Source organism: Bombina bombina, chromosome 8 (genome assembly GCF_027579735.1).
Source record: "Bombina bombina isolate aBomBom1 chromosome 8, aBomBom1.pri, whole genome shotgun sequence".
Classification (NCBI taxonomy): domain Eukaryota; kingdom Metazoa; phylum Chordata; class Amphibia; order Anura; family Bombinatoridae; genus Bombina; species Bombina bombina.
In genome coordinates this window covers 38,198,929-38,214,492 of record NC_069506.1, presented here as the reverse complement: position 1 = coordinate 38,214,492, position 15,564 = coordinate 38,198,929, and the positions used below count along the sequence as shown (strand labels likewise).

The window sequence follows — 15,564 nt, the reverse complement described above, 5'->3', positions numbered from 1 at the left end:
GCCGCACACTGCATCAAATTGGTCTGCATGGCTGTCGTCCCAGAAGGAAGTCTCTTGTAAAGATGATGCACAAGAAAGCCCACAAACAGTTTGCTGAAGACAAGCAGACTAAGGATATGGATTACTGGAACCATGTCCTGTGGTCCGATGAGACAAAGATAAACTTATTTGGCTCAGATGGTGTCAAGCGTGTATAGCGGCAACCAGGTGAGGCGTACAAAACAAGTGTGTCTTGCCTACAGTCAAGCATGGTGGTGGGAGTGTCATGGTCTTGAATGCTGCCGGCACTGGGGAGCTACAGTTCATTGAGGGAACCAAGAATGCCAACATGTACTGTGACATACTGTAGCATGATCCCCTCCCTTCAGAGACTGGGCCGCAGGGCAGCATTCCAAAATGATAACGACCCCAACACACACCTCCAAGACAACCACTGCCTTGCTATAGAAGCTGAGGGTAAAGGTGATGGACTGGCCAAGCATGTCTCCAGACCTAAATGCTTTTGAGCATGGGGCATCCTCAAATGGAAGGTGGGGGAGCACAAGGTCTCTAACATACACCAGCTCCATGATGTTGTCATGGAGGAGTGGAAGAGGACTCCAGTGGGAACCTGTGAAGCTCTGGTGAACTCCATGCCCAAGAGGGTTAAGGCAGTGCTGGAAAATAATGGTGGCCACACAAAATATTGACACTTTGGGCCCAATTTGGACATTTCCACTTAGGGGTGTACTCACTTTTGTTGCCAACGGTTTAGACATAAATGGCTGTGTGTTGAGTTATTTTGAGTGGACAGCAAATTTACACTGTTATACAAGCTGTACACTCACTACTTTACATTGTAGCAAAGTGTAATCTCTTCAGTATTGTCACATGAAAAGATATAATAAAATATTTACAAAAATGTGAGGGGTGTACTCACTTTTGTGAGATACTGTTTGTGCGTGTGTGTGCGTGTGTGCGTGTGTGTGTGTGTGTATATATATATATATATATATATATATATATACACATACTGTATATACCTGTATATATTCATACATACAGTATATAAGTATATACATTTTCTTTCTATCTGAAGATCATTGGAATGTAAAATATTTATAACTACCTTCGGGTTTAGTGCTGTAGGTCTAACGCGGTGTTGGGTTAGCGATAGTCAACAATAGAAACTATCTTTTTTTAATAACAAAAAGATACAAGCTGGTAAGTTGAAGGTTGGATAAAGTCTTTTTTTAGGCTAGAGTTAATGTATTCCTTTAATGCATGAAGCTCTGGTTCAGCAAGTGGGAAAATGTGCCCAAATGGTATTTTTGCCCCCTCCATCTATGGGGCTGTCATAAGGCTTATTTTTTACTAAATAGGTCTGCAAAGTCAGCAATTACAGTACATTAGGGATATGTGAAGAAATAGCACAAATAAGTTGTGACTATTTTTCAACTACAAATGTACTGGATTTTGAAAGGCTTCCATTGGATAGTGGGGTTATGTAAGGTAAGCAAGGATAGGCTCAGCACTACATCAAACAGGGGAGATAGTATAATATTAAAGAATAATAACTCCTGATGTTCTTTATTGATGTGGTGTTTTAGAAATAATAGGTTTTGAGGTAGAACCATTAAACATCATTATTTTATTACTCTTTTTTTCACAGAAGGTATTTAATGTTGATCCACAAATTATTTTATTTTTTTAAGTATCCGGTTGCCCCTGAATCAATGAGTCTAGGAACCTCTATATGCTTATTGTATAATACAATTATTATTCTAATTGTACAGTGCAAAGAAGGCTTCAAAGTGGAATAAAAAAAGGTTGTAAATAGAGGCTTACCTATCTCTAACGGCTTCTGACTGACTCACTTTGTACTGATATTTTAAAGGGACATTCCGGCATTTTAAATACTACAGCTGCTCAGAGTGCCAGTGGGGCTTTTATCATGTCAGCAATTAGCAAATTGAGTCATTATCAGATGGTAAAAGCACCTTATGCTCTCTGAGCAACTGCTGTGTTTAAAATGCTGGTGAACGGTGCATACTTAAATACACTTTTGAAACAGCTATAGCTTTTATTAGAAGCATTTGTTGCTAATACATGTATATTACAAAAATGCTTCTATTCAAAACTGAAATGCATCCATGTAGATTCCAATTTTTGCTGGAATATCCCTTTAAGGCTGATTGGTTCCATGTGGTATCTGTTGGCCATTAGTGGAACTGTGATGAAGGAATCCATAGAGTTAAAGGAACATGAAACCCAAACATTTTCTTTCATGGTTCAGATAGAGAATACAATTTTAAACAACTTTCTAATTTACTTCTATTATCTAATTTGTTTCATTCTCTTGGTATCATTTGTCGAAGCAGCAGCAATGCACTACTGTTATCTAACTGAACACATGGGTGAGTCAATTGACAATCGGGATATATATATGCAGCCACCAATCAGCAGATAGAACCTAGGTTCTTTGCTGCTCCAGAGCTTACCTAGATAAACCTTTCAGCAAAAGGATAACAAGAGAAGGAAGAAAATTAAATAATAGAAGTAAATTGGAAAGTTGTTTAAAATTGTATTCTCTATCTAAATCATGAAAGAAACATTTTGGGTTTCATGTCCCTTTAAATTATTGCTTTTTCAAATAAAGATACCAAGAGAACGAAGAAAATTTGATTATAGAAATAAATTAGAAAGTTGCTTAAAATTGCATGCTCTATCTGAATCATGAAAAAAAAAAATGGGTTTAATATCCCTTTAAGTAGAGGACTTTCCTTTTCCAGTAACTTTTATACCCAGTTGGCAGGCTCCTCCTAAAACAAGGAAATCATTGTTCTACTGAATAGTTGCTTGACATTGTTTACAAAGTCTCTTGCTCCAGAGTGTGAAACCTTTGGTTCAGATGCTAGTGTTGTTGTAGAAGATATTTGAGTTTGCATATCTGCCTGGCGCAGGTGTAAGTAATATAGGGAGAGTGCAATTAAATCCAATCTTTGGTTAAATGTTTTAAAAGTCTGTGCAATTTGAGAAGCATCCATTTTCACTTTGTACTGCCCCTTTAAGAACAACACAAGGCACACTTAATCTGTTATGATTTCTATGTGTTGTTCAATTTAGGGATTTCCACAGACTTCAAAGAGAAAAAAATGGGATCAAAAAAATTATATTTATGTATTTAGCTTAATTACATTGGCAATAAAAAACAAAGTATTAAAAGTAAACATTACTCATGATTCACAGAAGCAAAGTAAAATGTAATTGTGCAACAAAATAACAGGATTCAAAGTAAAAAATATTTCCTTTCATCTAAATGAAGCAAGATTCCTCACTTGCAAACCAGCAAAGGAAACACGAGTATAAACAGGAATGGTCCTTTGATAAAGCTTTACCAGGCGAAACGCGTGAAGGAATGGGGGAAGGATTGAGTAGTCTTTCAATTTTAATGGGATTTGTTATAACTAAATAACATTATAATAACTAAAAATATTAGTTTATTAATTTTTGCATAAGGGGCCAGCTGGATCTGTCAAAAATAGAAATAGATAAGAACAATTATGGTATAGATATGACAACAATTGCTAATATGTAAAGCACATACAAAGTGCATGGCTAATAACCACTCAAACACCCTTAGACGTGGTAGACATTGCTCATTTACTAATGGATTACTCTGTGGTAAAGTAGTGCGATATACTGATATTACATCTACTTTGTACATACAAATATTGCAAATTGATTTACTGCAATCAACATAATGTAATTATAGAAACATATTGTAACTTTATTAAAGTATACACAAAAAGGAGGTGGTTAAGTTGAATTACAGTATCATTTAAAGTGATGGTAAATTCACAATGAGTACTCTACCATCTGATGTAAAATCAAAAAATAATATTGGTTTAATTTATCAAAAATTTACATTTGCAAGCTTACTTCTGTATTTCATTTTAAACAGCTCATGTTATATCTCACGCTCCAGCAGCCCTGACACTTAGACTTTTTTTTTATTACGTGTTTTCCGTTCGCCTATCATATTCCTGGCATTTTGGCATGTATCACCAAAAAAAACCTGCATCTTTTGCACATGCGTTTACGACGTCATGCTGCTTCTGGATTCATTGTATTCCCATTAATAGACATGTGCGTTTCGTTTCGTTCCGAATTTAAATTAGGACGAATTTGTCAAATTCAGAGATTCGGATCGATTTGAATTTCCAAATTACCGTAGCACCGAATCTAACGAATAAATCCGAATTAGTTTGGATTTATTCGTAACATTCGGATGGCCATGGACTAATCACAATTACACTTGTATTGTACTGTATATTAGGTTATATCACTCTGCTATGGGTTACACCTAATATTACAGTACATAATACTTGTTTAATACACAGCACATCCCACCTAACACATACCGAACTTCCGAATTAACTAATCGAATCCGAACCAAATACATCCAAATTTATTCGAATACGAATGAATCAGAACGAATCTGAAACGAATGCATTCGAATGTATCCGAATTCAAATCGATCCGAAAACGAAATTCGAAAACATCCGAATCATTCCGAAAAAAAAATTTCGCCGCACATAAGTCTACCCATTAAACAGCTGCATCGCGCATGCACAAATGGGCACCTTTGAGATTCAGAGCTTAGTTGAAGGGGCGGGGTCTATCTATGCCGGAGAGTAATAGAAAGTAAGCCGATATATAAATAATGCAATATTATATTTTTAAAAAAATTATAGCGACTACAGCTTTCGCAATAGTTTGTCATAAGCCGTTATCAACCTTTGAGACATTTACCATCACTTTAAGTAGCCGGCATGTTGTTATAACTAGATTCTTGTTGCTCTCTGATAGAATTTGCTACATTTGGCTATGCAGATCCTGGGTTTTTATTCCCCGATTTTAATCATAATAATATGTGCATTCATTTGCTCCTTACAGTGACACTAAACCGGCCCTTTTTTTCATGATTCTGATAGAGCATGAAATTTTAAGCAACTTTCTATTTTACTCCTATTATCAAATTTTCTTCGTTCTCTTGGTATCTTTATTTGAAAATCAGTAATGTAATCATAGGAGCCAGCACATTTTGGTTTAGCACCTGGGTAGCGCTTGCTGATTAGTGGATAAATGTAGCCACCATTCAGCAACGCTACCCAGGTTCAGAACCAAAAATAGGTTGGCTCCTAAGCTTTTATGTCTGCTTTCTCAAATAAAGATATCAAGAGAATGAAGATATCAGCATGATTTCAAACCATATAGAGCTCCACACACCTATCGATGCATCTCTACAACAAAGAATACCTTAAAAAGTAGGCAAATGTGATAATAGAAGTAAATTGGAAACGTTTTTGGGTTTCAGATCCCTTTAAATGTTAGACAAACAAATGGAATTGGTTTAGAACAAATAAATATGCCTGCTGCCTCTAATGTTTCGATGATTATTTATTTGCAGTGTATTAAATCTGTAACAGTGATAAAACTTTTGCTTTGATTTGGTTTCATATATATATATACAATTTATTTTCTCAGCAATTCTTTAAAGCCATTTTTCTTTTTGTTTGTTTTACAAAAGGATATTTTATATATAACTTTTTTTTAAAAAATAGTGTATGTTTCTATTTTGAGTATGTTTGTTTTTAACAGCCATTTAGCAATCGGGCCCTAAAGCCCAGTTGCACTTGCGTTAGCTTCAAACCTGATATTATAGTAGGTTATTTTGTTCTGTCTGTCTGACTGTCTATCTATCTATCTATCTATCTATCTATCTATACATTATCTATATTTCTATCATCTATCTATCTATTATCCATTTATCTCTATCTATCTATCTATCTATCTATCTATCTATCTATCTATCTATCTATCTATCTATCTATACATTATCTATATTTCTATCTATCTATCTATCTATTATCCATCTATCTCTCTCTATCTATCTATCTGTCTATCTATACATTATCTATATTTCTATCTATCTATTATCCATCTCTCTCTCTCTCTCTCTCTATCTATACATTATCTATATTTCTATCTATCTATCATCCATCTATCTCTCTCTATCTATACATTATCTATCTATCTATCTATCTAATATCTATCAATCATCCATCTATCTCTCTAAATCTATATATTATCTATCTATCTATCTGATATCTATCTGGCTACCAATCTATCTATCTATCTATCTATCTATCTATCTATCTATCTATCTATCTATTAAATGTTTTACAGTTTCTCCTTAAATCATCAGTGACATAATAAAGTGACATCATGGGCTCTGTTTATCAAGGTCTGGCGGACCGCCAGACCTCGCTGAATACGGAGAGCAATACGCTCGCTGTATTCAGCATTCCACCAGCAGCTCACAAGAGCTGCTGGTGCAACGCTGCCCCCTGCAGACTTGCGGCCAATGGCCCGCCAGCAGGGGGTGTCAGTCAACCCGATCGTACTCGATCGGGTTGATTTACGGCGATGTCTGTCCGCCTGCTCAGAGCAGGCGGACAGGTTATGGAGCAGCGGTCTTCGTGACCGCTGCTTCATAACTGCCGATTCTGGCGAGCTTGCAGGCTCGCCAGAAACACGGAGCATCAAGCTCCATTCGGAGCTTGATACATATGCCCCCATATCTTATCCTCTGTGTGTGAGTTCTCCACTCTAGGATCTCATTTCTCTTTATTTGTCTTAAAGGTTTGGAAAGAAGAAGGATTTTACCCTTCAGAGCCCATCTTTGTGCCATATCCAGATTCAGCAGAAGAAGATAGCGGCATCATTTTATCTGCAGTTCTCACACCTAATAAGGTAACCAAGAGAGTCAGCTCAGTGTGTTTTATTTAATCACATTCAGAGCTAGATTACGGGTCGAGTGCTATTTATTGCTTGTGCATTAACTGCACTCAACTTTTCTTGCATATTACAAGTTGAAAGGAAAATGTTTTTGCACAAGCGCTAACTTAACACACGCAAAAAGCCGATGTTAGAATATTACGACCACTTTAACAAATTCCCTTATTGACTTCAATAGAACGTGAAAAGCTGAAAAAAACACCAAACAAGTTGCGCAAAGCTGATTGGGTTTAACCAAATGCGCTGATCCAACATGGAATATTAATATTTCACATTCTAATGCAAATAATATGCAGAATAATATGTTCTGTTTATTCATAAATATATACAGTATATATATATATATATATATATATATATATATATATATATATATATATATATATATATATATATTGTGTGTGTGTGTGTGTGTATATATATATATATATATAATTTATATATATACACACACACAATATATATATATATATATATATATATATATATATATATATATATATATATTTATTCTATTTAGAAATACTTAACTTGGATTGTCAAATATTTACAGTAAAAATAAAAACACTTTATTAAATATAAATATTGCATAAAAATAATTGTACATATTTTCAGCTACTTGATTGCAAAGGGCTCCCCACTAATTGGTATACATTGGTATAATACAACTACAGAAAGCTTTAAGCAATTATATATTATATGCAATTACAGTAGATATAGGTAGAGTACTCTTTCTCTCCAGTCTCTTAGGTTCAATTCCATCCATTTAGCTTCAGAATACATAATCCATGGTTCCCAAAGTTCCAGGAAGTGATCTTTAGAGGATAGTAGTCAGCAGCAGAACTACTTATTTGATATATGTATTCTATTTTTTGTTCTATTACCGTGAAACTAAGGGGCTCTGTTTTCCTGTATCTTGGTTTCTGTGCATATTAAGGCTATTAATTTATTATGTCTATTAATTTATTATGTTTTAGAGGGAAGCCCTGTATTGGTAAATGTAGAAGTGCATGTTCTGTGTTGATGGTCACCTCGTTCTCAAATATAGTGCTTATTAGTCTAGTTGTCAGTCACAAATATCTCAGGATTTAGCTGCTAAGGGGTTAATTCTCTTTAGCCTGTGAGCTAAAACAGATTTGTTTTTCAAGAAGAACTGTGTGTTTGTGTTTTTTTTGAAGTGCCAGGAGCCTCATAAATAGTTTCTAAGGCCCCTTCCACCAAATGTTATTGTGTATGCATTGAGTCATAAATCCAGTCAAACTGTCAGCAGAGGGCATGATACAAAACAAGGCCTTAGTCCCATATCCTGATGAGGTCAATAAAAGGACATTGGTACACTGTAGATATGTGTTTAAAACATGTTAGGACATTAAATGAAGGGGACAATGACAACTATGTCATATTTTATATCAAATTGATTCTCCCAATGAAACTAAGAGTGCCTGTCTGCATATATGAAAATAGATTTACCTAGCAGAAATTATAATGGGTTCTATAATTTCAGGCAAAGACTTAGTTTATTGAAGGTCATAAAAATAGGGGGGGTTTGGTCAGGCAACTTGATCTCTGGAAAATATGTATAAGCATCTTGTGCTTTAACAATAAGATTGTTCATTCTACATGGGAGGCTGCTACAGCGTGAGTGACCATCTTCTCTTGCCCATCTACCTGGGGCAGACTTATAAGCTAGGAAAGTATTAGGTCTGTTATTTTCTTCATTTTATTTTAACCTGTTTGCTGTGTGTAATTTTACTTGTAACAACTTTTTATTAATAATGCATTGTGCATAATATTTTGGCATAATAAATAAATTAATTTAATAAGCTTTGACCTTTGTCTAATAATTGAACCATGTTACTGAAAGGACTGGAGTATTAGAACTGTATATTTTAGGTTATTTTAGCTAAATTGTATTCTAAGAGTTAATGTGTAAATCTGGGGTTTCCTTAAGATTTCCCATATCATATAATCTTAAGTGATGGCAGCTAGATATTATAGTTAGTTTAGTGTGGGTGGCATTAAAGGGGAGTTTGGGGCATTTCTTTTATGTCTAGTACAGACTAAAGAGTGTTGTTAACCCTTGCACCCACTGAACTAAATCACAAGCTTGCCTGGCGTGGCTAGATTGTGACATATTAGTGACAGTAGAAGGGGTCTGATAACCCTTTCTGGTCGTCACATTGTCTTTTGCCTGATATTGTGAATCTTACTACAATGCCACCATGTATGTAAATAGGTTCCTTCCTCTCCACATAAGCTGTTAGACATGCCTCCCATTTGTATAATCGTGAAGGGTGTAAGTGCCACCTGAATGCAGTTTTCAAATAATTATCTTGGAGGGTTGTGTTACAGGTTAATACAGTTCCTTGTTTTAGTGTTGTGACCCATGTGTGTAGTGGCCATTTTTTCCCTAATTCTACTTTACTTTTTCTTTATTTAGTCATATACAGTGTGTGCTTTATATAGTCACATGCAGTGTGTGCTTTATTTAGTCACATACAGTGTGTGCTTTATATAGTCACATGCAGTGTGTGCTTTATTTAGTCACATACAGTGTGTGCTTTATTTAGTCATATACAGTGTGTGCTTTATATAGTCACATGCAGTGTGTGCTTTATTTAGTCACATACAGTGTGTGCTTTATATAGTCACATTCAGTGTGTGCTTTATTTAGTCACATACACTGTGTGCTTTATATAGTCACATACACTGTGTGCTTTATTTAGTCACATACAGTGTATGCTTTATTTAGTCACATACAGTGTGTGCTTTATTTAGTCACATACACTGTGTGCTTTATTTAGTCACATACAGTGTGTGCTTTATTTAGTCACATACAGTGTATGCTTTATTTAGTCACATACACTGTGTGCTTTATTTAGTCACATACACTGTGTGCTTTATTTAGTCATATACACTGTGTGCTTTATTTAGTCACATACAGTGTGTGCTTTATTTAGTCACATACACTGTGTGCTTTATTTAGTCACATACAGTGTGTGCTTTATTTAGTCACATACACTGTGTGCTTTATTTAGTCACATACACTGTGTGCTTTATATAGTCACATACACTGTGTGCTTTATATAGTCACATACACTGTGTGCTTTATATAGTCACATACACTGTGTGCTTTATATAGTCACATACACTGTGTGCTTTATATAGTCACATACACTGCGTGCTTGATATAGTCACATACACTGCGTGCTTGATATAGTCACATACACTGCATGCTTGATATAGTCACATACACTGTGTGCTTTATTTAGTCACATGCAGTGTGTGCTTTATTTAGTCACATGCAGTGTGTGCTTTATTTAGTCATATACAGTGTGTGCTTTATATAGTCACATACACTGTGTGCTTTATTTAGTCACATACAGTGGGTGCTTTATTTAGTCTCATACACTGCGTGCTTTATTTAGTCACATGCAGTGTGTGCTTTATTTAGTCACATGCAGTGTGTGCTTTATTTAGTCACATACACTGTGTGCTTTATTTAGTCATATACAGTCTGTGCTTTATATAGTCACATACACTGTGTGCTTTATTTAGTCACATACACTGCGTGCTTTATTAAATCACATACACTGTGTGCTTTATTTAGTCACATACACTGTGTGCTTTATTTAGTCACATACACTGTGTGCTTTATTTAGTCACATACACTGTGTGGTTTATTTAGTCACATACACTGCATGCTTTATATAGTCACATACACTGTGTGCTTTATTTAGTCACATACACTGCGTGCTTTATATAGTCACATACACTGTGTGCTTTATTTAGTCACATACACTGCATGCTTTATTTAGTCATATACAGTCTGTGCTTTATTTAGTCACATACAGTGGGTGCTTTATTTAGTCTCATACACTACGTGCTTTATTTAGTCACATGCAGTGGGTGCTTTATTTAGTCTCATACACTACGTGCTTTATTTAGTCACATGCAGTGTGTGCTTTATTTAGTCACATACAGTTTGTGCTTTATTTAGTCTCATACACTGCATGCTTTATTTAGTCATATACACTGTGTGCTTTATTTAGTCACATGCAGTGTGTGCTTTATTTAGTCACATACAGTGTGTGCTTTATTAAGTCATTTGCAGTGTGTGCTTTATTTAGTCACATACAGTGTGTGCTTTATTTAGTCACATACACTGTGTGCTTTATTTAGTCACATACAGTGTGTGCTTTATTAAGTCATTTGCAGTGTGTGCTTTATTTAGTCACATACACTGTGTGCTTTATTTAGTCACATGCAGTGTGTGCTTTATTTAGTCACATACAGTGTGTGCTTTATTTAGTCACATACATTGTGTGCTTTATTTAGTCACATACATTGTGTGCTTTATTTAGTCACATACAGTGTGTGCTTTATTTAGTCACATACAGTGTGTGCTTTATTAAGTCATTTGCAGTGTGTGCTTTATTTAGTCACATACACTGTGTGCTTTATTTAGTCACATGCAGTGTGTGCTTTATTTAGTCACATACAGTGTGTGCTTTATTTAGTCACATGCAGTGTGTGCTTTATTTAGTCATATACAGTGTGTGCTTTATTTAGTCACATGCAGTGTGTGCTTTATTTAGTCACATGCAGTGTGTGCTTTATTTAGTCATATACAGTGTGTGCTTTATTTAGTCACATGCAGTGTGTGCTTTATTTAGTCACATACAGTGTGTGCTTTATTAAGTCATTTGCAGTGTGTGCTTTATTTAGTCACATACACTGTGTGCTTTATTTAGTCACATGCAGTGTGTGCTTTATTTAGTCACATACAGTGTGTGCTTTATTAAGTCATTTGCAGTGTGCAAATGACTAAATAAAGGTGTGTGTAATGTCTCTTACATTTTCATATAGTCACATACAGTGGGTGCTTTATTTAGTCTCATACACTGCGTGCTTTATTTAGTCACATGCAGTGTGTGCTTTATTTAGTCACATACACTGTGTGCTTTATTTAGTCACATGCAGTGTGTGCTTTATTTAGTCACATACAGTGTGTGCTTTATTAAGTCATTTGCAGTGTGCAAATGACTAAATAAAGGTGTGTGTAATGTCTCTTACATTTTCATATCTTGACATTTGTCTTTTTCTTTTTTTTTTTTTTTTTTTAGAATAAAAACACATTCCTCCTTATTATCGACGCCAAAGAATTTAAAGAACTTGGGAGAGCAGAAGTGCCTGTTCAGATGCCTTACGGATTCCACGGTATCTTTGTACCTCATAAGTCTTAAAGAGAAAAGAATAGTAAAAAACATAATTGTTTCTGAAGGTACTATTTGTGAATCACAAATTATCAATAACTGTGATTTGCAAGTAACTGGTTAAACAAATGCTGGTTTATATCTTCATATGCATTATATGCTTTACTTAGCTATGTATATATACAAGAGAAGATGTTTTACATCTTTTTGTAAACCTAATAAAACACATTTATTACAAATATATTTTGTGGATTATATTCAAGATTTACACATAGCACTCACAAAAAGGGACCCGTGTATTAAATGGCGTACAGACAGCTTCTATTTGTCTGCTAACCTGTAGGCATCATTTCACACTTTGCTTAATTTGCAATACCCACCCTTTCATTTGTGCGATTGAGAAGGGACTGTCAATCACCAAAAGCGATCGAAGAGACAAGTCTAATGACTGCTGCTTCTTAGAAGGGCTCCGGAGCAGCTATATGTGTCTATACAGTATGTGTGTATGTGAGTGTACATTGTATATCTGTATGTGTGTCTATATGTGCGTGTGGGAGTGTTTTATATATAATGATATAAAATGCATACATACACACGCATATCTACACACATACATACATGTTGGTACAGGATACCAAACAAGCAAAGGGAGAAGATTATTTACGTTTGATGTATTCTGCAGTCTTATCTTGTGAAAACTAGAGTATTTACATGATGATTACAAATTCTACCTCTTATAAATTTGCAGAGGTGGGGGTACTCAGTACTGGTGAGTACCCCACCACAAAAAGCCCTGCTTTATTATATATACATACATACAGTAGACTCTCAGTTAACCGGCACCCATGGGGATTTGATAGATTCCGGATAAGTGTATTTCTGGTTGCTTGAGAGTTACTATTAAAAATAGGCATAACTAGTTCTATAACCTATACTTTACTATAAACGCTGTATTTACTTGATATTAATATTTAAATACAGTAAATAAAAGCAAATTAAGAGAAATAAAGATCAACTTATCTTTATGTAACACAGTTTAACAGTACTGTATTATGCATTTTTTGTTGAAATTCTGTTACAGTAAATAAAAGCAAATTAAGACAAATACTGTAAAGATAAATGTAACTTAATGTGGATGTAGATGGTTTTGGATGAACGAATATCAGCTTGCTTTGAGGCCCTACGCCTCTCATACAAAGTTAGGTTTTGCATGATGTGCAACATGCTGAGAAGTAAAGAAGGGTTGCTGTTCTGCAAAAGCTATTACAGTTTCAAAGGCTTCAGTAGCTCTCTGCCAAGATACTTTTTCCACCTCACACCCATCGTCATCATACTCTTCCTCCTCTGCAACATTAATTTGTCCACGATTCATAACAGCTTCTATGATGTCTTCTGTATTTAGTGTATAAGTTACTGGAATAGCTTCATCCAGAACAAGCCAGTTTTCAAGTTCATCTCGAGAAAAATTAATTTTGTCATTAGCATCATCAACTAACTCACAAACAGCTAGATTACAAATTATGGTTGCTTGCTAATTTCGTGAACGTTATTTTCATTGCTCACCTTTCATAGCGCTGCAATTACAAGTTCTGAAAAAGCAGGCTTGCGTGGGCGATGTGGTGGCGTTGAGCTCCATCCAAATACAAGCGCTGCTTTGACATGCTCATGCACGATTTCCCCATAGACATCAATGGGGAGAGTCGGCTAAAAAAAGCCTAACGCCTGCAATCGCGGAATGTAAAGCTCTGTAACGCAGCCCCATTGATGTCTATGGGGAAAGAAAAAGTTATGTTTAAACCTAACATAAAAACCACGTCTAAACACCCCTAATCTGCCGCCCCCGACATCGCCGCCACCTACATTACAGTTATTAACCCCTAATCTGCCGCTCCCGACATCGCCGGCACCTAAATAAAACTTTTAACCCCTAATCTGCCATCCCTAACATTGCCGTCACCTACATTACAGTTATTAACCCCTAATCTGCTGGCCCTAACATCGCCGCCACCTACATTAGTTTTTAACCCCTAATCTGCCGCCCCAATGTTGCCGCTACTATACTAAAGTTATTAACCCCTAAACCTCTGGCCTCCCACATCACTAGCACTACATAAATATATTAACCCCTAACCCTAACACCCCCTAACTTAAATATAATTAAAATAAATCTAAATAAAAAATACAATTATTACCTAAATAATTCCTATTTAAAACTAAATACTTACCTGTAAAATAAAACCTAAGATAGCTACAATATAACTAATAGTTACATTGTAGCTATCTTAGGTTTTATTTTTATTTCACAGTTAAGTTTTATTTATTTTTACTGGGTAGACTAGTTGGTTATAAACTATTTACTAGCTACCTAGTTAAAATAAATACAGTTACCTGTAAAATAAAACCTAACCTGCCTTACACTAAAAATTAACATTACAATAAAATAAATTAAATTAATCGAATACAATTATCTAAATTACAAAAAAATAAACACTAAATTACACAAAATAAAAAACGAAATTATCAAAAATAAAAATGAATTACTCCTAATCTAATAGCCCTATCAAAATACCCCCCCCCAAATAAAAAAAACCCTAGCCTACACTAAACTGCCAAGGGCCTTTTGCGGTGCATTGCCTCAAAGAAATCAGCTCTTTTACTTGTAAAAAAAAATACAAACAACCCCCCAACAGTAAAACCCACCACCCACACAACCAAACCCCCCAAATAAAAACCTATCTAAATAAACCTCAGCTAACCATTGCCCTGAAAAGGGCATTTGGATAGGCATTGTCCTTAAAAGGGCATTTATCTCTTTTACATTGCCCAAACCCTAAGCTAAAAATAAAACCCACCCAATAAACCCTTTAAAAAACCTAACACTAACCCCCGACGATCCACTTACAGTTTTCGAAGACCGGACATCCATCCTCATCCAGGCAGCAGAAGTCCTCTTCGAAGCCGGCAGAAGTCTTCATCCAAGCGGGCAGAAGTCCTCCTCGAAGCCGGCAGAAGTCTTCATCCAAGCGGGCAGAAGTCTTCATCCAGATGGCATCTTCTATCTTCATCCATCCGGCGCGGAGCGGGTCCATCTTCAAGACATCCGGCGCGGAACATCCTCTTCTTACAATCGCCACTGGTAAATGAAGTTTTTCTTTGAGTGACGTCATCCAAGATGGCGTCCCTTACATTCCGATTGGCTGATAGAATTCTATCAGCCAATAGGAATTAAAGGGGAAAAGATCCTATTGGCTGTTGCAATCAGCCAATAGGAATGAGCTTTCATCCTATTAGCTGATCCAATCAGCCAATAGGATTGAGCTTGCATTCTATTGGCTATTCCAATCAAAGATAAAGGGTTCATGTATAATTAGAGGATACAAGCTTCATTCATAAGCACCGCTGCTTGAACGTAACTTTGGTTGTGGAATGACAACATGCTAACATGCTCTACAACGCTTATGCCTATGCTTGCTAATCTTTTGCTCTGCATGCTGTGTTTAAATGA

General features: G+C 35.6%; 1 protein-coding gene across 1 annotated transcript in view; it reads left to right on the top strand.

Annotated features, from left to right (window-relative positions):
* LOC128638384 (carotenoid-cleaving dioxygenase, mitochondrial) overlaps window positions 1-12,300 on the top strand; it is a 53,980-nt gene extending 41,680 nt beyond the window's left edge. Inside the window, exons 11-12 of the mRNA XM_053690314.1 lie at window positions 6,688-6,798; window positions 11,970-12,300. Of these exons, the coding sequence (XP_053546289.1) occupies window positions 6,688-6,798; window positions 11,970-12,089 (231 nt within the window). The 3' untranslated portion in view covers window positions 12,090-12,300. The remainder of the gene's footprint in view (window positions 1-6,687; window positions 6,799-11,969) is intronic.
* The last annotated feature ends 3,264 nt before the right edge of the window (window positions 12,301-15,564 follow it).